Source organism: Platichthys flesus, chromosome 12 (assembly GCF_949316205.1).
Source record: "Platichthys flesus chromosome 12, fPlaFle2.1, whole genome shotgun sequence".
NCBI classification, from domain to species: Eukaryota; Metazoa; Chordata; class Actinopteri; order Pleuronectiformes; family Pleuronectidae; genus Platichthys; species Platichthys flesus.
In genome coordinates this window covers 23,269,999-23,291,216 of record NC_084956.1, presented here as the reverse complement: position 1 = coordinate 23,291,216, position 21,218 = coordinate 23,269,999, and the positions used below count along the sequence as shown (strand labels likewise).

Below are 21,218 nucleotides of genomic sequence, written 5' to 3'. Positions count from 1 at the left end.
GCGACACAAAGGTTTTGTACTAACGGGAGAAAACTTCCTTCAAAGTCGTACCAATATGCTATCTATCTATATATGGTGGTGTAGTTGAGGGCGGCGGTGGTGGGCGGCGGGTGCTAACCAGCTTTGGGGGAGCCCAGCTTGCAAAAGTTTGAGAACCCCTGGTTTAGACTAAAACTATTTTATTATCCATTACTAAAAGACAAATTGCACCAAAGAAAAACTAAATAAAGAGGTTAGGAACAAAACATCAACACAAACAACCGTCCACGCTCACATTCACACCTCTGGACAATATGAATAGCTGAATGAATCTATTCAGAATATCTTAGATACTTACTGTCCCAGTACGTACAGTAATGCTGTGTGCACCGGCAGAAAATAATTGCTTTAGAGGAGTGACACAATGAAATAGATGTGGAAAAGGGGATAAGGATCCAAATTTTTCAGGAAGAGGAGCAGTGACACAACATTTCCGCATTACACAGCTAGTCAGACAGAAATATGTTTATATGATCTAAATATGTATGTCGATATGATTGTTATGATGTATCACTTTGTGACACATTAATGTAATTTATGTATATTGTAAAAACATTTCTGTCTTGTAGGTTAAGGCACATGGGTGAGATGTGGTGGCAATAAAAATAAAATACCTTTAAAAATAAAATACCTTTAAAAATAAAATCCAATTTGGGATTCTAAAGAGCCATGCAGGCAGGCAAGGTCACAGGAGTATTTTGAAAATACATATTGTAATTATTAATACAAAACCGATGTAAAGAACAATAAAAAAATACATGCAATAAATCTCTGGGCCCATAAAGAAGATGCACTAAACAGATGTAGACCCAGGGGCTTTGGATATCTTGCCCTTGCTTCTGCATGTAAACAGGCTTCAACCTCAGTCTCATCTTCTACCAGGCCCGGAAGGTGACCTCACTGGTAAGATAAATGAACAATGTGAACTTAACAAATGTGCTTCATTTAGAAAACAGTGCAGGATCAGAAGGTGCTGATAGTCCATTTCTAAACCACACAAACTGTGTCGATGTTTTATTCTATCTTTGTGGTCGTGGTATCTTCAGGTGTACAATGACCAACAACTGGTGGGGGGTTCAACAGCCTGCTTGTTTAACATAAGGACTCTTAACATAGGTACAGAGCCACGGAAGTTAAATACCTGAAACCTCCCATTAGTCACATAGAACTAAAGAAGCCTCTGGCCGAGAGGTGAAGCAGTTGCATTCAAGCCATAATTGTCTCCTTCAACAAAGACGAAAACATTTGACAGTGATTGTTAATAATTTGAATAATTAGCATAAAATGAAAGATTAAAATGTGTCTATTTCACAACATTAATTGTGACAATTTCAAAAAATCTCTCCCTCAGAATAAAATCTCCAAATAATAATATATTTCCTGCTCTTGTTATTAATTTCATCCCCATTGAATTGACACACTCTGAAAAGCTCATGAGTAGTGTTCGCAGTAAGGGTCTTAAAGGTAAGAAACTACTGCACATACAGTATTACTCACATGTGTAGGTTGATATCCTCCCTTATCGGAGGCTAGTGGGAGTAAGCCTGGTTTCTGTATTTGCTTTTTCAACAGATTAACAATAGCCATAATTTCCAGAGAAAAATAGCACAACAAAACACACATTCATTTCCTAACCCCCTACGCGACATCAGGAGGAAAACCACTCAATATAAGAAGGATTCTGAAAGTGGACTGTGGATCAATACTTCATTTTTATGTGGAATACAACAGATATAATATTGCTGTATTGAGGACATCATTGTCAGACTTTTCTATGTTGAATCGTTAAAAAGATTGTCGTATATTCGTAAGAGTAAAACATGTGGATATATGCTTACAAACACAAGGACATTCTCAGAGAGTCCACCAGATGTGTGTCTTATTTACTTTACCCTTTGGGGGATGACCTTTGACCTAGGGAACCATCTCTTAACAGTTAACAGATGGGCTCAGAAGGAAGGTTCTTGACCAGTGTGCCTTCATGTTCGGACACAAAAATGTGCCCTTATCTAGTCAGAAATCCCATGTGGGATGCGTTATACTTGAAGTCATGGGTGGAACCAAACTCCCTATATAACTGTGTGTAAGACTCCTGCAAGTCAGACTTTCACTATTGGCTGTGTGTCTCCGGGTATCTAGATGCCCGTCCCGACCTGTAATTTCTTGTAATAAACTTTGTTACACTGAAACTACTGGGTCCCCGGAATCTTTCCTTCATCATCAACAACTTCTACAACATCATTGACCTCTCGGCTGTATCAAATATACGATAAGATCAATCTCTCTTTGTCTCTTATTTGTTCCCCTCAGATGATGCAAAAAATCCAAATGATGCAGTAAATACTGTTTTAGTTTCCCTCTTGTACTTGCAGAAGCCTTAAACACCCCATCTGTGATCCTATCTAGACATGTCAGACTGGTAAGAAGAAAAAAAACGTGGGTTTCTAACTCAGAAGAAGTGTTTTTTTTAAATAGATTATGATGATTGTGTTACATCAATCTTAATATGTTAAGCTGAATCTCGTATAATAATGAATGTTATTTCTTATTGATATTAATATTTAAAACAATCAAATTTGCTTATTTTCTGAGGAGATATGTGAATAAGCATAACAATACTATATAAAACTAGATGTGTGAAAAAGAGGTTATTCTACATTCCTCACAGGATTTTGTGGGGCAATTACTGATTGATTAGTTTTTTTCTTTTCCCCCTTTGTGATAGGTTCACCTGTCAGGAGGTATGAGACCATAGTATTGTAAATGGCAGAGTGACTAATGGTTGATTACCACACCCTCTAATCTACACAGATCAGGCACAATATTAAATCCAATGGGTAGTGGACAGGGTTTGTGCTCAGCTGCAGTATACACAGAATGAAGAGCACTGGATGGAAGCTGACATCTTGTGTGTTCTGTGCTCCGGTGAACCCCTGGGAGCAAAGAGCTACTACATTGGTACCCAACATGGCTACAGCAGCAGTGACAGGAGACGCTGTGACCACACTGGAGCAGATATTAGGTGAGATGGCAGCAATGAACCAGGAGGAGGCCATGGTAACAGACAATACATAGAGATAAAGATTCAGAAGTTGGAAAACCTGGTGGCAGTGCCTGTCCCTCCCTCCGCGCTCTCTAGATCACCCTTCACAAAATTTCTAGTCCAGAACTTAAGAAATCTTTATCATATTTACAGCAAGCAAACAGAGAAACAAAGAATACAGTGTAAATAAATACAATATAAAAATCCCATTGACTCATTTTAAAGGCCAATGACAGCAGGGACAAATTACCTTTTTAATCTGTTCGTCTGAGAGAAGCAACACAGACTCTTTAAACAGTGGATTATCTGTATCAGACAATAATGACTTCTTCAAAGACTTCATTCTGTAAAGATGAGGAAGGTCAGTCAGTACATGCCAGGGATTTCACTGCACAGTAACAATGCCCTGTATCCCTTGTTGTTTTCAAGGGACAATAACCCAATCCAACAGACAAAGGGTAAAAAAGATGATCATAAAAGTAAAATCAACATCAGAACCTCTGGTGAAGCCCATGTGCTGGTGGGCTTTATTGCACACAGCAAACATGTGGGACTTAAAGGTCAGTCTGTTATCAAGTATTGTGTCAAGATACATTAACTGCTGCACGACGTCATCAGCTTGGTCATAATTCACCATAGGAGAGATAACTGTTTTGGACACATTTAACATTAAGATTATTTAAGTGGACGATCCTCACACATTCCTGGAGATGTTTGAGGCAACGGCAGATGCGTTGAAATGGTCAGTAGTGTATTGGATTGAGCACCTTCTGCCTCTGAGTCCCTGACTGCAGCGCTTAGTTTACCATCTTCTTCGCAGGAGGAGGTTCTAAGACATTTAGAAGGCCATCCTGGATTGACTGGCCTCCATCCCTGGGAACCACTGCTGCCAGTTCCACATCACAGAGTCGGGACCCAGAAGCTGAGGGCAGCGTCCATGTGGCTGTGACCAGGAAAGTCCACAGGGGAGAAGAGGATGTGGGAGTGGTTACAGTGCCTGTTGTCCTGTACCACCGCACTGTTCATCCCAGAGACCAGGCACAGTAGAGATGACCGCCCACCATCTCTTGTCCAACCCCTATCACCCTGAAAGAAGCTCTGTGTCTGGTTTTCAGGCCTGTGTTGCACCAGGCTTTGGTACCATGCACCTAGGACTTTGTTATATTGTTACTTCACTGTTGCTCAGCAGAGTGTTACACAGCAATCTTTTTCTTCATATAATCTATGTCCTCTATCTATATATATATATATATATAATCTATCTACATGGTGCATGACCACTTCACATTATACAGCAGCCTGTTCAGATATGAAGAACCAATAGCTCATTATATTTCTGAATCGTGGTCTACAGATTCCTCTGCACCATCACCCAATGTGCACAAAGAGGGAAGGTCCCTTCAGTGCCGCTTGCAGCCGTAATTCTCCTTAAATCCAGGGGCTCAGCAGCATTAACCTTCTTTTTATGAGAAGCATATTGAATAATGGATGAATCATCTCAGAAAGTCCTTCATGGCCTCTAATGCCACTATGACAGAGGCAGCTGTAGGACATTGGTTTCAAATACAATCTAATCTTTGCCATAAGCTCCCCCTTCATCCTGTATCTCATAGAAGCGAGGAATTAAAGCAGCACATCTCTGATTCTCAAGGGGAGTTTGTGAGCGTCTGTGCTGAACTATAACCTGGAGAAGAATTCTTCTTCTCCAGGTGGGTGAGGACAGTGACCAGTGCTGTGGTAATTGGATGTAAGCATATTGCTGAGGGTCCAGAGTAGGCTCGCCTAAAATGGTTCTCGAAGCATCTGCTCATGATGGCACTGAGCACGATAGCACACCAGTCATTCAAGCATGGGACTTCTCTTGATTCTGGCAATAAAATGTTAAATGACCAAGTGACAAAAAGGAGGCAGAGATGGTTCAGCAGAGTTTGGTTTCACGTTAAACTCTGTTATTGTGTGTTATCCCTTTGGATTTAAAGCACACACATAGATCTGTCTGTCTAATTTATTTTAGATCTGCAATTTTCATGAATCTGAGACATATTGTGTTTTGTGGTTTTTCCAGCAGCAAGTGTTGCTGGCTGAAGTTTTCTTTGATCCATACTAATATTTGCAGACAAACATTTTGAGTCTTGACATATTTTGGTATAAATGTATCATGGCTCATGTAAATACTGATACTGAAAAGCTTTGTTGGCAAGAGGGACATCTGGACTACCTTGCTGTTGCCACAGCTACATGACCCCGGGTTAATTGGTGTAGTAAATGGATTGATATATATTGATCATAAAAGTAACTAACAAGGAGATCTTTTGTATATAAATGTGAAATTTGTATATAAATGCGTTTACTGAGAAATAGTTCACTTTTTCTTGCCACTGTACATATTTTATAATTGTTTTTATAACTTTTGTTTTATTCTGTCATATGGTTTTGAAAAGCCCAGAAGCTGTTCAGTTGTAGTGATGCTGATACCATCCTGCTGCCATGAGAACGGTTGTTTAGATGACATTTTAAGATACTTACTGTTTTACATGTTCAAATGCAAGGCAGTTGCAGATGTGGAATTGTTGCATGCACCTGTTTGTAAAGTGACACACATGCAAAAGGAAATATAAATTTCATTCCTGCAGGGGCAGAATTTCTTCTCCGGTCACTGAGGCATCTCTGCATAGCCCAACCTGTTGCCTTGGTGCTGAGAAAACTCTGACCAGCCTCCCCTGTTTACGGCTCGGGTCGGTGAAATCACCATCCCCTCAGTTTAGCATCATCACCACCAATGATGCAAAAACCTGGAAGGAAACTTCTGATGCCAACAAAAGGCTTGTTGATCGTCACTGGGCTCCCAGGAGGCAGTCACTCTCCACCCAAAATATACCATTAAAAACAGATTCAAAGTAATTCCCCATTAAGTGCAACATCAATTCAAGTCTTGTTAAACATACCTTTCCTAGAACCATGTGCAGCCACCCTTTGTCCCATGTGTCCCAGATCAAGTCAGTTGCCCTCAGCACTCTGATTTCAGTGGAAGCACCACAGTATCCAACCATATAATGGCAAGCAACATCAACAAGAGCTGGATGTGGCTGCATTGATCCTCCTGCTAAAGAGAGGAACCAGTTTTAGCATCTGTCACTGACTTAAAATAATGAATGATATTCCTAAAGTTTTACAAGAAACTACAGATGAATGTATAATTGATGCATATCACAAACAGGTTACACTACAACTTTTACTTCACTTTGATACTTGTACAACAACCACCGGGTTATGTTCATAGTGGATGTAACATATTGTTTAAAGTTCATAAGATACAGTGAATTACACAATGATCTGATGTTTGTTTTCATCAATGGCACAATGCTGCTGCCACAGGGAATGTTGGGAAGCCTTGCCTTGCCTTGTCTTTGAAGATGTGTGAGAGGGTTGATTCAAGTTTGCAGAACTTTCAGGTGGAATCTGACACAGGAGAGAAACTCTTGAATAGACCAGAATGCAATGCAGCCAAAGGACTGGTTGGTTTAACATGTAACCCAGTATATGCGGAACTACATATGCATTCATACAAGCACTTCTTTCTCATCTACCTGATTCTGCCTAGTTGCTGCTGGAACAAGGGGACTTCCCCGGCGTGGGATCACTTAAGGTTTGTCTCATCTTATCATCATGGTTGCCACTTGGTTAGACCTCGAGGATACTTTTGGTTCTGGTGAGTAATACTTGATGTTAACTTAGCTTTACTTCTACATCAAAAAAAAAACTACATCACAAAGGTTTAAATAGGTTTGACCACAACCCTGTTCAGGCATTTTCCAGTTCAACACCTCACAAACCAAAACGAGTTGAACTGCATTAAGTGAAGATTTTGTTCAGATACACATAAGTAATTTCAAGTGAGTGTGAAGAATTAGTGATTGTAATATGACACAAGGGGAGTAAGTTACACACTGAGATCATATCATGGCATCTGAGCCAAAATCTCTCACTGAATATTGTGACAAACAGTTGAAAGTCTAGTGAACGGACCACATCGCTTAATATATCCAACGGATTGCTCAACAGAACAGATCACCTTCAGAGTCAGAGTTCTGATGCACGGATGTACTGCATATCAGGGGGAGGTGTTTGAAAAGTGACTACAGACGTAACAGGGAAGTGTTCACAGAGACTTTTTCAATGTTGGTGTCTGTCAGTGTGAAGCAGAATTCACCAACCAGACAATTACTCTCATTACCAACACTACATGAACCAGTTTATGAAATAACAGGTCTGGTTGTGTTTAATGTTTGCACATGGTAAGAAACTTAAATATGAAAACAGAAGCAATGCGTCTACTCTTATTTGATGTGTGGTTTTATGAAGCTAAATCTGCTGTGAAACAAGTTTTCGAAATTTGTAGAGCCCCCAGCAGGTTGACATTTAATTCTACTCTAATTTAGTGACCAAAAAACCTGCAAATCAAATTTGTCTGGTTTATATTTTTGCTGGTATGCAAATTGCATAGCTACAAACTAATATTGTGCACATTTTAAACAAAAATACCTGAGATCAGCATGCTAGTATTGCCATTCATAGCATATCAACGCTAGCATTTAGCTCTTGGTCTAATCCTTCAAGTATTAATAAATATTAAACTTTTGTTCTTTAAACTTTTAGAACTAACTGAACTCTACATTTCCAGGCATGTTGACTGAGGGTTTTGAAGACTACTGAAAAAAAAAATGAAAAAAATCTACCTCAAATCATTTAATAAAATTACGAGCATATATTGAAAATGACAGATGGATATGGAAGTTGTTTAAGTTTTTTTTAACGTATGCCCCTCAATCCTAAAGTCGTCATTATTGCAACAACTTGTATTCTGTCTGACATCTTTGCTCCGGTGTTCAGTCACCGTCTCTCCACAACGTTCATATTCTCAGGTGAGAGCGCTGACGTCCTGTTACACGCAGAAAAAAGCATTCGCACAATCCAACCGTACTTTCAAGCTCCATTTAATGTCCTAGCAAAAGGAGTATGTGACTGTTCTAAAGTGTGAGCAAAATAGAAAGTGCAGTTTTTGTTCACTGGAGTTCAACATAATAATAATAAAAAAGATTAAAGCAGTTTTTATGTCAGACGGAGCGGATTCATTAATTTTGTAGAAATAGCAAAGAAATCAGTAAAAGGTACTCTGTTGGAGTATTTGGTGGTATGGTGTAGATCAAAGGCACATCACAGCTTTGTATCTCACTTGGGATTGTTGCACACGCACAGAAAACACACACTTACACATGCACAAGCATTCAAAATACAATTCCGATGTGTCTCTGACACAGTCTCATGATCTACAGACGTGTTGATGGAAAACAGTCATGGAGAAGTTCTGAGAGGCAACAAATGTTTATCCAGAGCATGGTGCTTTTTAATTTGGAGCCTGCAAAAGGGAGAACATAACATTAAGAATGTCCACGTCAGCATTATTCAAGTGGATATGATCCTGGAGGAAATCAAATGTCAAATATCTCAGATTCTATTACTTGTGTTTTCTTTTTCTCGCTCACTTTTTAAATAGTTTCCTTAAAGAATGAACAGTCTATCCTTGGTTACAACTGTTGTCATTCTAACAGTCAAAAAAAAAAAGGAAATTAACATTCAGTAAACATTCATCTCTAAAGGTAGTTTCCCTTATATAATCTGTAATTTTCCTCTTCCATATGTATACATAAACAAGTTTAATAACATACCAATCAGTGGTTATTTCACAATTGGAAAAAAAGCACAAAATGTTTACACTCTTTTACAGGTAAATAAAAGTTTTTGTCGACTGTTTCCAATATGGGTGTAGCATAGTTCATCTCGTTGTCTTTTGTTTCCCCACGTCCCCTCGTTCTATTCTTTTATGGCATTAGATCTTTACATACAAATATTGACAAAGTGGTGGCTTGTGCTCTGAAGCCATCAAGTCTTTTCGGGAGAAATAATCATACGGAGGAGCGGGGAGGGTCGGAGATGCTGGGAGGGGGGTGGGGACTCATAGCTGGCCCTCGCCGCAGTGGCTGTCCTGGCTGCTGCCGGGCTTCTCTGCGTCCTGACTGGGCAGCTCTTTGAGTATGAGGGCGGCGCTCTTCTCTGAGAACTCGTCACCGTCGGGCTCTAGTCCGTCGGGGCAGGGCAGCTTCAGAAACTCCTCTCTCAGCTGGGCCGTATGTCTCTGAAAGGGAGATCACACACACACACAAACGGTCAGACTTAACACTGGGAGACAGGAATACATCACATTTCTCACAGATTATCAAGGTGTTCAAATTAGCTGTCACAAAAGTCAGGTGTCATTCTATATTTTCCTTACTGTCAATAAATCACATTAAAAGACCAAAAGCAACGCAATGTATTTGTCAGTTTCCAAATTCTTTTGGATTCCCTGAAGACACTGGTTCACTGGTTGTAAAACTTCCTTCAACAAATATTACTTAAAGGGATAGTTCACAGAGAAATGAAAATTCACTTATTATCTACTCACCCCTATGCCGATGGAGAGTAAGTGGCGAGTTTCAGTCCACAAAACACTTCTGTAGTTTCAGGAAAAACATAACATCACTTCATACTGCTTATGTGAGGTCATCAAAGTGTCCACAAGCCCCGACATTAATGCTCGACTCGAAACAAGGTCATTTCCACCAAGTTTGGACACTTAGATGGCACCACACAAGCAGTATGGAGGCATGTTATGTTCATCTTCTTTAGTTTTTTATGTCTGAAGATAGTTTACAATTTTTTCAATTATATTGATTTGGCAACACTGTTTACCACTGAAAATCCAGACATTTCCCCCACCCCTCCATCAGCATAGTGCTGAGTAGATAATGAGTGGATTTTCATTTCTGGGTGAATTATCCCTTTAAAAGCATTTTCTGCTGACTATATTTAGTGGTAGATGAATCCATATCTGGTACTGTGATGAGTATTAGAGCAGCAGGGTGGTGAGTGTGTGCACTCTACATGTGGACAGATGAACTAGTTAGTGGGCCAACATCCATAACTAGTCTGTGTGACCTATTGATAAAAATAATTATGTTCCATAGAGGATCAGTTCTGAATCGTTTTCTCATCTTCATTCATCGTGAGGGGAACATTTCACTGTATCCTTATTTTGGTTATGATAAACCTTTAATACTAAAGATGGTTAATTGATCTGTATTTCTATAGTGATTTGGACGGTTATAAAGCTCCTCTGCTGGCACGCAGTATAGAAAATAAACAAAAACTCTGCAGCTAAATGACAAGTGGGCTCTGCTCCGGCCTCTTCGCAGTGGAGCTAAATGTTTTTACAGTGGGGATGAGTTGTAGTTATTTATTGCCGGAGGGAGAAGAGCGGAGAGCAGCCTCAGTGTGGGGGTGCTAGTTATTGTGTTTGAGTGTGTATCTCTGCACATTATGAGCTCATGAGTGTGTCAGGGGTGAGTTGGCTGGGGATGTGAATTAAGGTGCTGGCCTGGCAAGGGTCCACCGTCCCCTGCAGCTAATTCACAGTATGTTAGCAGGACACCAGAACTCAAACACCAACTGTGATTACATGCATTGCGGTAACCTGCCCATTGTTTAAACCTTTAATGCAGTGAGGACATTTTAAACAGCATGAAACAGGAAGTGTAATATTTAAGTGACTCGATAAAAAAAATAATCATACAACATAATTCTGTGTTTCGACCTGATGCATTTTCTCCAGTGGAATCAGATGAATTCATATCCTTCAAAAATATTCACTTGTTCTTGTGGAAGAAAAAGATAGCTTGACATTGATGGTAGTTGTGACCATAGTTTGTGTAAAGCAGTCAGAGACAGAGGTGTCTCTGACAGACTGAGGGTGACTCAGCGTTACTCAGCCTGTTGTGAGTCGCGTCTAGCTCCAGTATTTCAGTGAAGCGCAGTTGGCTGAGCCACATCAGGTAATTCACTCTGACTTATTGGATGAATACAAAGATAGAAGTCGTGGAACTAGGTTTTCCCAAGCTTTCATCGGATATATGATTACAGACATCATGCCATTACTAGAGTAAGTCGACCTTTACATGTGGCACTGGGGTCAAAGAGCCTGTAGTGCTGACAGTTGTACATTTTCACTGCTTTGAATGACTTTACCTTTAGTGCAGCAGCGTGGTGGGACATGGTGCGGCCGACCCTCTTGTCGCTGCTGTACTGCTGGATGTCAGCAATCCACTCATCACACTGAGACATGATCTCTGTTCGCTTCAGGTAGAAATGTTTGTGGATCACCTGCAAACACATGACACAGCAGTGGTCAACCACAGGGCAGCACAACCAAGGAATCATTCTGCTCTACCCTGATAAACTTCTCTAAAGCCTTTTGCAGTGCAGCTCTCACAAGAATGTAATTTATAGCCTTACTGATTACAACTCATTGTATTCTATTTAAATATTTAAGAAATGGTATTTAATTTATCCACATCCATTCTCAGATCCGTCACACTTATACAAGTTTGCTCCCAAAATACAGGCTCTCTTGTGGTTTGTGTCAGATGAACAAAGAGGAAAAACACAACATCCTACTGTGGTAAACTTGAGTCAATGTCATTTAATATGAAAGGCACTGTAAACTGTGGCTCTTCGTAGCATGAATGCATGATATTATACAATTTTACACACTGTGTTCCAACAACTGAACTCTATTTTCAAATATCACAGCAGCAAAACATATTTATTTGAGCTTCAGCTCAATCCTTCGATGCCTCGTTCAACATGTCTCTGTGTGGCTCTTGGGATGTCCAGTAACCATAAATTGGGTATAAATGTCCATTTTCCCCTGATGAACTGCACTAACTTAGGTCATCCTCTGGCTTTTCATCTGGTGCCATCGTCAGAGCAAAGTTCATTACTATCAGCTCAGCCAGAAGCAGGGTGATGTTTTCAGTCCAGTCTGTGATTGTCTGTTTGTGTATGTACAAAATAAGTCATAAAAACATGAACAGATTTTCATGAAGCTTGGTGGGAATATTACTTATTAGGGAATCTCAACATGATTAACTTTTGGAGCTGATGTAAAAAGTAAAAGGTGAAAGTCAACAAAAATACATCCAGAAAAAAAAAAATCCAGATATCGCCACAGAAAATGATTTCCAATCATATGATGTCACAAGTGACAATCAGAGACTTAAATAAACCAATCACTCATATCCATCTTATGGTATAAATTATGTCACAAAGACATGAATTTTGGCAGATGATTATTATCAATTTAACGTTGATCTAATGACTGTCAAAGGTTTTTCAGGAGCTGTGTAGTATTATTGGGCCACCCTCTGACAGAACATGTGCGCTAATGCTGTTATTGATGTCAGTACATAAACTGCTTACAATTGATCTAGTACAGCAAATTACATAAACAACAGACAAATTCCTCTTTTACAATAAAAGCCATCAACAACCTCAACTTCTCTCTTCATATCTCTATTATTAAGGAGCCGTTTCTTATCAAAGGTGTTTAAGCCACTATATGACATCATATGTATGATAGTCTGCTTAGTGAATGACGTAAATTATCCATGCACAAATCCCATGCTTTCCCACCCCTCCAGTCAACTTCCTAGCAACAGTCGCCATGGCAGAGTCATCAGTATGCAGTGAGCGCTGTATTGGATGTGTCTGTAGCTGCTGATCTGCTGGTGGAAGGATTGAATTCATTTATGGTGGTCTCTGATTTGCTGCTTACCAAGAAGAGAGGCAAAGAGGCCACAAGGGGAGCTGGAGGGGGGAGGGGGGGATGCTGCTTTTTTTAATCTCTCTGTTCCATCTACATCTCCCTCAGCACACTCCGTCTTCATACCATCTTTCGCATTATTTCCCATATCCTCGCCTATCTATTGTTCCTCCCAACCAATCCCCCCACTCCCTCAGCTGTTTAAGTGACATCTGGGGGAGGTGGATGACTGTCCCCAGAGCAGAGGGAATGTTTCAAGGTTGCAGGTGAGTGGTACACATGGTGTGGTCGGCTGCCGCTTAGGCTTTCTTCAAGCAGCGACAAGGGTCAGGAATCAAGACACAGAACCCATAAACTACCCATCATAAGGAAGATCAAGACAGAGGCACACGCATAGACATGTTTGAGACACAGTGGTTTAAATGGGACATTTTCCCTGGGGCTCCATGTGGTAATGCAGCAGTCGTTTGACTTCTGGTATTTGGACATGGCCATTGATCACGGCATGGAAGAAGGCTCTATATGCAAACCAAATCTGATCATGAAGCGTGTGTTGGATAATGGCGTCCTGACAAATTACCTTTCAAGAAATACATGTTCTTATTCACGTACACACACGCGCATGCGGGCACACACAGGCACACACACACAGACAGGTACATGGAGAATTGTACACACGGATACATTGAGCTCATGTGTGCAGTCAAAGACGAGGCCCTCTAATGGAAAGCCCGGGCTGCCAGATATACTCATTGACCTTTTAAGTAATGCTGTCCACTCATTATTCCGCAGGGCAACCGAAGGGGCGTGTGTGAGCTTAAGAATGGACGTGTGGAAACGTTCGACCAGAGCAGGGTCAAGGTCGAGAGTGAATCATGCAGTTATTAAAAAATGTTCCTTATTCCTGAAATTCTGTATTCCATCAGTAGTGTGTCAAGGCCTCAGGAACCAGCCCCACTAACCCTGACTTCAGCTCTGACCCTTGCCAAGACAGAAGAATCATTTTTATTTACTTCTGATGAACAAAGCAAAACTAGAACGGCATCTGCAAAATAAAACTAGTTTCTTACCACTAAGTCAATCCTAGCTCAATCTCCAAAAGCTGTTGCTACAATGTTATTTTAACTAATGAAACAGTAAAGTATACATCTATGAGGATGTGAAATCATAATATGCAGACATTCTGGTCAAGTTACCATTTATGTAATACAGATAAGGATTTCAGTAAAAAATAATATCCAATTTATTATTTATAATAAAATCAAAGCGACCAAGGTAACAGCCTATAAAGCTGGAGCCAAGTGACACCAATGGACAGATCTTAGATAACCACTCTTTACAACTATGGTGAACAGAGAAGCATCAGAATGAACAACAACCTTGTGGTGGATGATCTACAACATCAGAAACCACGTAAGGTTCAACTTTTGTCAGCCAGGAACAGAAATGTGAGGCTGCAGTGACACAGACTCACCAAAACTGGACATTTGAAGACTGAAAATCTTAGTCTGGTTTGTTGAATCTGAGTTTTTGCCAAAGCAGGAGGTTTATAGGCGGTGGACTAGTGGCAGAAACTTGGACTATGGTCAGAAAGGTCTCTGATTTGTCTCTGGTTCGACTCCACGGAGAAAACAACAAAAAGAAGAACCTGGATTGATCTGTCCAAAAATCCAAGAGGATTCTCCCTAACCTGTCTAGTGCCCCTGAGCAAGGCACCTTACTCCCCCAACATCTGCTCCCTGTGCGCTCACTGGCTGCTCACTGCTCTGTGTGTCCTTCACCAGATGGGTTAAAAGCAGAGGTTAAATTTCCCTTTCTGCATCCGTGTGCCCGTGCATGTCTGTGCATGTGTTTAGGACAAATAAATGTATCTTAAATGTATCTTAGTCTGAAGTCAACACCATGAATCCATGGAGCCAAGCTGCCTTGTGTCAACAGTCAGGACTGCGGCTGCTTGTGTGAAGATGTGTGGAATGGTTTATTGACAGGCTTTAAAACCAACCAATCATCGTTTGAATGTCACAGTCTATCCAAGTATTTTTCTGACCATGTTCATCCCTTTGTGGCCACATTTGATCATTTTCTGATTTCTTCTTGCAGGATAATGCTCCATGTAACAAAGCAAAAATCTCAAACTTAAACATGACAATGTGAACATCAGTGAACTTCAGTGATCTCCACAGTAACCTGATATGAATCCAGAAGAAACTATGTGATGTGTGGAGGACAAATCTGGAGACGTTATGTGATGCAGTCATGTAAAAAATGCACAATCTTAGATTGTAATTTTAGAGGAAAATGTGTAACGTCTTGATGAATCATCACCATGAAAAGGCTGTGCTGAGTGAGTGGAAAAATTAAAAGGTAACACCCAAAACTGACTGCTGGGTAACGTCAAGACAGAGATGGCTCTTTAAAACCAATCAATAATGGAGCGATAAAAACTATTGAATGGAACAATCCGTCATGACAGCTTTCTAGCACTTTGTGGAGCGTGTGAGAGCGTAACCATGTGATACTTTAAGCAGTGAAACACTTGAGAGGAATTTGAGCATGTTAAGCAGCAATATCACGGAAGTATCATCAGTGTTGTGCAAGTTCACACCTCTCATGAACTAGTTCAAAGTTCCGTTCACACAAGTAAATATGAATAGTTCACGTTCATAGTTCACCATTTAAATTCTGAACTAGTTCATAGTTCAGTTCATTTCATAGTTTAAGGTGGAAAGTGAGCCATTTTTGTAAGAGACCAGAGCTGTTGTGTCGCAGGTATGGCCTGCCCCTTTAAGGAAAGTTTGTAGTGTGTGACGTAGTGCACCTGGGTATTGTGGGAAGAGACGTGAAAAGTGTGTTTATAACGAAGTGACGGACCACCTAGAGGAGATGCGAGTGTTGCTCTTGCTGTATATCCGAGAAATAAAGTGGCCGCATTCCAAGTAAAGAAACATCTCCTCCTCCTTATTCACGTAGCGGTCCGGACGGCTGGTTACCGGCCAGACAGCGAGCCAAGATAACCCGTGAGCCGAACTCCAGACTACGGACGCGCAAGCGACGCCGAAGCGAGGCGTAAGCGCAGCGCCAATCCTCTGGCTCCCATCCACTCCCATGTTAAATCGATGTGCTGAACACACAGGACGCTGAAGCGTAGCGTTGCGCCGCGGCTGCCTCGCGCCGTGAAGCGATCATTTCGGCGTCGAGTCTATTTTTTTCGCTTTACGCGAGCGTATCGCGACAGGAAACACACTGAAAAATGATTTTAAACGATATTGACGACATATTTTATATGATGTAAATGATCAAATATGCATCCCATACTTTGTATTCACCCTCTGTTGTCCTGGAGTTTTAATTTTACCACTTTTACCGACCACATTATTAAATGTCCCCCTCTGCCCATCCTCTACAGCCACACAAGCAGTCAAAGATAAAGAGAGAGAGGGGGGGGGGGGCTACGTATTCTCCACATAGGTTTGAGTGGAGAATACGTAATTTACCCTCCACACCCGACATTTTAACGGAGCAAACAGCGGAGAAGTTCGTCAACATGGATTAAATTAATAATTGAAGTGGAGAAGTACAGAGATGTATGATCCTCGGAACATGTTGAATAAAGACAACACTAAAAATGACACATGTTGGGACGCTGTTGCAGTTAATTTTGGAGCAACAAGTAAGTATATGCTTGAAAAAAATTATTAAATGCCGTTTTTACTGCAGGCTGATAACAGCAGCGCTTCGGCGTCGCTACCGCGCCCGGTGTGAACCGCTTCTCCTCACGAGAAGGAAAACATTCCGTAACGTTTTAGCTAGACCTCAGATAATATTGTAACGGACTGGTAGTTAGGTTTATGTTCTGTTTGACTGCTATGGGTTTGTTATGACTTATGTTCAGCTAACTACACCATGTCAATAAGTATTGAGATTTCCAGAGGGTCAGTGAACCAATCGGGGTGGGGCAAGTGACAGTTCTAGACCATTGGCTGGAGAGTTACCTGGCATGACAGGCTCTCATTGGCTGATGACTTGGCATGTCAAGGGTGAATGAGGAAGGGGAGTGAAGAACACAGTGGTGGATGATAGGAGTGTCGGAGTTACAACAAGAAGTGTGTCGTGTTTGCTGGACTTTAATAAAGTTACACATAAAGAGAGAAGTTTCCTGTCGTATATAAGCGAGGACGCTGAAATATGAACGTGTTCACCGTTCAAATTCATTATTTGTAATTGAGGTGCGTTCAGTTCATCGTTCTCGCAAAAGTGAACGTGTTCAATGAACGCGTTCTTTTGCGTTCGTTCATGCACAACACTGAGTATCATGAACGGTTCAAGTGCAGCTCTCAACACATGAGAACAGCCTCCAGATGTCAGCACAAAAACATATGGAGGCGGATTCAGCCTCAGGTCCACCATATAGACCTCCCAACATCCCACCCTTTTCCTTACAGCTATCAATCTAATGGTCTAGCTCATGACATTGACCCTTAGCCTATGGCACTTAACCACATGGGGGTTAGTGTTGGGGTTATTTGCCTGAGATGATGGGGTGCCAGTTAGCGTTGCCACCAGTCAGTGCCTCCACAGACCCTTGTGCATTTCAGTGAAGATATATGTACAGTATGACAACTATGGCTGTTTCCTGAAAGACAATTAGTCAAATCATTCGCCACAGTCGACTGACATTCTGTAAAACGCTTGTTTTTTAACAATTCAATGAAGAATTATAAATAAGGGGAATCGTTAGTTTTTAGGTTCTAGCAGGACTAGCTGGCATACCTGCTAAAAAATGTACATGCTCTGCTGGTTAACCTGATGAGAGAAGCTACAACCTGAGGTGAAGTATCAAACATTGGAAAACCAAGCGAAAAAGGTAGGTTCTATCTGACTATCTGAATATCTTGATTAATCATAGATATTATCCAAATCCAGATAATAAGAGTATTTACAAGGCTAGTTTAAAATGTATGTTATGGACATATCTGCAATCCCCAGCCCAGGTGCAGTGGATAAATATTGCAATGAACCCTCTACCTCATTCTCACATCCAGGATTAACCAAGAAAACTAATGAACAGACACGAAAACCAGCCAAGATGCCTGTAAATGATTATTATTGAGGATATGGGATTTTGGAAGCTAAACTCTGGAGCCAGTAGCACTGTTTCTAGGAGACACACTTATGTACACAATGATACTGCAAAATGGCACAGTGGGAGAGGTGGTGATGGAGGAAATGAAGATCGGTGCAGCAGTCAGTTTCACTACCAACATTTGCACATCACAGCAACTGGAAGTTTACATGACAGTTTTTTTTCCAGATGACTGAAGTCATTTGTTTTAGAATCAGAGTGGAGATTCGCACCTCAGAAAACATGGTGACATGGTTGCATAAGACATTCAGCAAGAAAAGTGAGGTTCTCTCGTACATGACAATGCAGGAATAATGATTCTGCATTCAGGTATGTTAGCCAGCCTTTCAATCTGAGAGAGTGTAACGGGTCACACGTTGTAATTATATATTAATGCAGCCCTAAAAGAAGACCTGGTCTGTCACACTACAGCAGCCAGGAGGCGCCTGGTCGTTCACCTCCAAAAACAGCTGCAGAGCAACTCAATCAGGGAGTGACTGCACACAAACTGACCCACAATGAGCAAACTCGTGAGAATTCCACATTCTAAAATCGTACACATTGAGATGCTTCACTTAAAAGCAAGAATATGGAAACCACAGTTCTCACACTACGTTATAATAACACATTCTTGAAGGATGTTCAATGCAACAATGTAAATGAATCAGTAGTAAATCTGGCCTAGAGTGTTTCTCACAAGTAATTAATAAGGACTATCCTTGTTGATAACTAGATGCCAGTTGTCATTCTGTGAAGTTCTGCATGCCACGAGGAAAATGATAAATTAAATCTTCACAGTGAATCCCCAAATCTGACGACAGCTGACATAATACTTAATCTGGTACAGCCTTTCTGACAATGCTGCCTTTGCTCTCTAACACCCACAATCACACAGCTTGATTACCACAAACACACTGTGAAGCCCTCTCTCAACTCAAACATGCACATTTACAAGTGTACCCTCATTCATTCTTACCCTCACAAACACATACAAAATGATCCATATTTTAACATGCAGCCCATTGTCCTTAATTCCACTTGACAATCTGCTGCTGTATAATTCAAGCCTGTGCTCCCCCTCTATAAATAGCATCTGGTTCTCACACATACACACACCAAAAGATACATTTCTACGTGCTTAGATCCCACCAAATAGCATCATCATCAGCAGGGTCTCATGGGACATCCATGTAGGTACATTTGAGTCTTGATAAAATCTCTGCTTTTTCTATATCTCCAACCTTTCACTTACGGTCACAATTGCACAGTGTTGGACAAAACAATCTCAGCTCCACTTACAAGCTTGTTCTGGAACCGTCAACCATTTCAACCTCTCCATTTATTTTCAGAGGACTTTAAAGAGTTAATTTGTGACATTTGAAACTCCAAGCACTACAAAAGATGGAAAGTTTGAACAGTTCCGTAACATCCACTCAAATTCCATCCACTGTTGAAGATGACGTGATACGGTTGAAAGCACTGGAGCATGGCAGTAACTGGAGTTTGAGTTAAAGGGGACGTATTATGCTCATTTTACCACAGTTGATATGGTTCCTTGGGGTCTTATTGAAATGTCTGTAAAATTTTTTGGTCAAAATACCACAAGGATCATTTAAAACAGCACCTTTTTACCCTGTCTAAAACAGCCCTCCTCAGATTGACCTGTTTTGAGGAAAAGCAATAAACACAGTTTTGCTTTGACCAAGACACATCTCTTCAATTGAAGTTAAACATGTTATAATGTTGTGTGACATCACCTTGCTGTAGTGAAGTATCGGTGACCGTTGGGTGCATTTGCAGCAGACACTCAACTCAGCCGGTAAGAATAATGACAGTGCAGGTTGTTTTTCTCATTCACTGACTGTGAAGTGCTGCAACGTGTGACCAGATGCTAAATTACTGTACCAGTACTTAATGAATAATGATGGGTTAGGAAAAGCAGCGATGTTCTAGAAGTAGTAGCAAAGAATGACTAACATTCAAACGTATTCAGGAAGATGGTGAAAGATTCTGAAACTGACAGCAGAATCATTGTATATGGGATTATATACTTCCACTAATCAGCAAAGCTCAGCCAAAACCACAAGCTGTGGAACTATATTAGTGCAACATTGAACATTTTCAGCAGATTTCACGAACAACCAACTCAAGTGTTAGTGGAGAATGGAAACCTAGTGGAGGTTTTAAGGGAGGTGCACTGGTGCTGAATCACATAGTGAGCTACTGTAGTCAACAAAACTATATGACACATTTTCTGGATGCAGCACTGTTAAAATGAGGTCAAAATGATGGATAAATGAAGAACCAGTTGTCAGGGTTAGAGAATAGTGAAGCAGTTGGCAGAAAGGAGCCTGCTGTTATTCATCAACAGTAAGAGAACAGCCGGATCAGCAAAGGTTGATATAAACGCTTCTGATGAAGCTGTACACCAAAGTAAGACAGCAAAAAGAAGACGGAGGCCAGCAAGCTCACATGGAGGGCATCTTCTAGGACAAGCTGAACAGGTCATTTTCAGTCAAGCTAAAAGACAGGTTCAAAAGACCTGGAGGGACAGCAGTGAAAGACCAAACATGTAATGACGTACTGGGTTTACCAGACAGAAACAATACTGTGTCAAAGAATGTAGTGCAATGAGATGGGTCACTGAGAGAATGTGTTTCGACCCCTCTCATAAAAGGTGCCACATTTCTGTGTCAAGATCCAAAGAGCTAAAGATGCAGCGTCAGGAGAGGTGACAGGATTAGCTTTGGCAAGTGACAGACTTGACAGCGTCAGTCTCGAGAAGCATCAGCCAAACTAGAGCAGAGACCACCACATCAGCAGACAAGGCATCTTCAGGAACAGCAGATGTAAGCCAAAAAACTGCTGGTTCAACAAGCCATGCATATAGTTAAAAATATAATATAACGCGATGTTCTAACCGCACAGGCACAATGTGCTTAAGAGAGTAGGGCACTGGGCTGCTGTTGACCCGCAGACATAATGCCGCGGGAAAACCAAACTCTGATCCAGAAGATAGCGAAGCAGGCCTGCATCACCTACAGGGGCCTCAAGTCTTCGTCCAACGTGATGGACACACAGAGCGATCTCATCTCGCTGGTGACACGGTGCGGGCGGCGGAACAGAAAATCGCTCCCCGGAAAAGCAAGCCGAGCTCCGGGGTCACCTACATGCACATCAGCGAGAAGGAGGTGTTCAGCATGGGGGTGTTCCTGCTGAGGCCTGGCACCTTTGTACCGCAGCAAGACAACCCGGACATGAACGGGATGCTCAAGGTCTTTAAACCGCCTCATGTCTGCTGTGTTGTGGCTCCACAC

The 21,218-nt window shown here is 41.2% G+C and overlaps 1 protein-coding gene across 6 annotated transcripts in view; it reads right to left on the bottom strand.

Moving 5' to 3' along the window:
- Nucleotides 1–8,462: 8,462 nt before the first annotated feature.
- The window catches only part of birc6 (baculoviral IAP repeat containing 6), a 97,053-nt gene continuing 84,297 nt past the window's right edge, over nucleotides 8,463–21,218 (bottom strand). For all 6 annotated transcript variants that reach the window (XM_062401490.1, XM_062401495.1, XM_062401494.1 and 3 more), the window contains 2 exons: nucleotides 11,204–11,338; nucleotides 8,463–9,275 (listed from right to left, as the gene is read on the bottom strand). In XM_062401490.1, coding sequence (XP_062257474.1) covers nucleotides 9,096–9,275; nucleotides 11,204–11,338 — 315 coding nt within the window. In that variant the 3' untranslated portion in view covers nucleotides 8,463–9,095. The remainder of the gene's footprint in view (nucleotides 9,276–11,203; nucleotides 11,339–21,218) is intronic.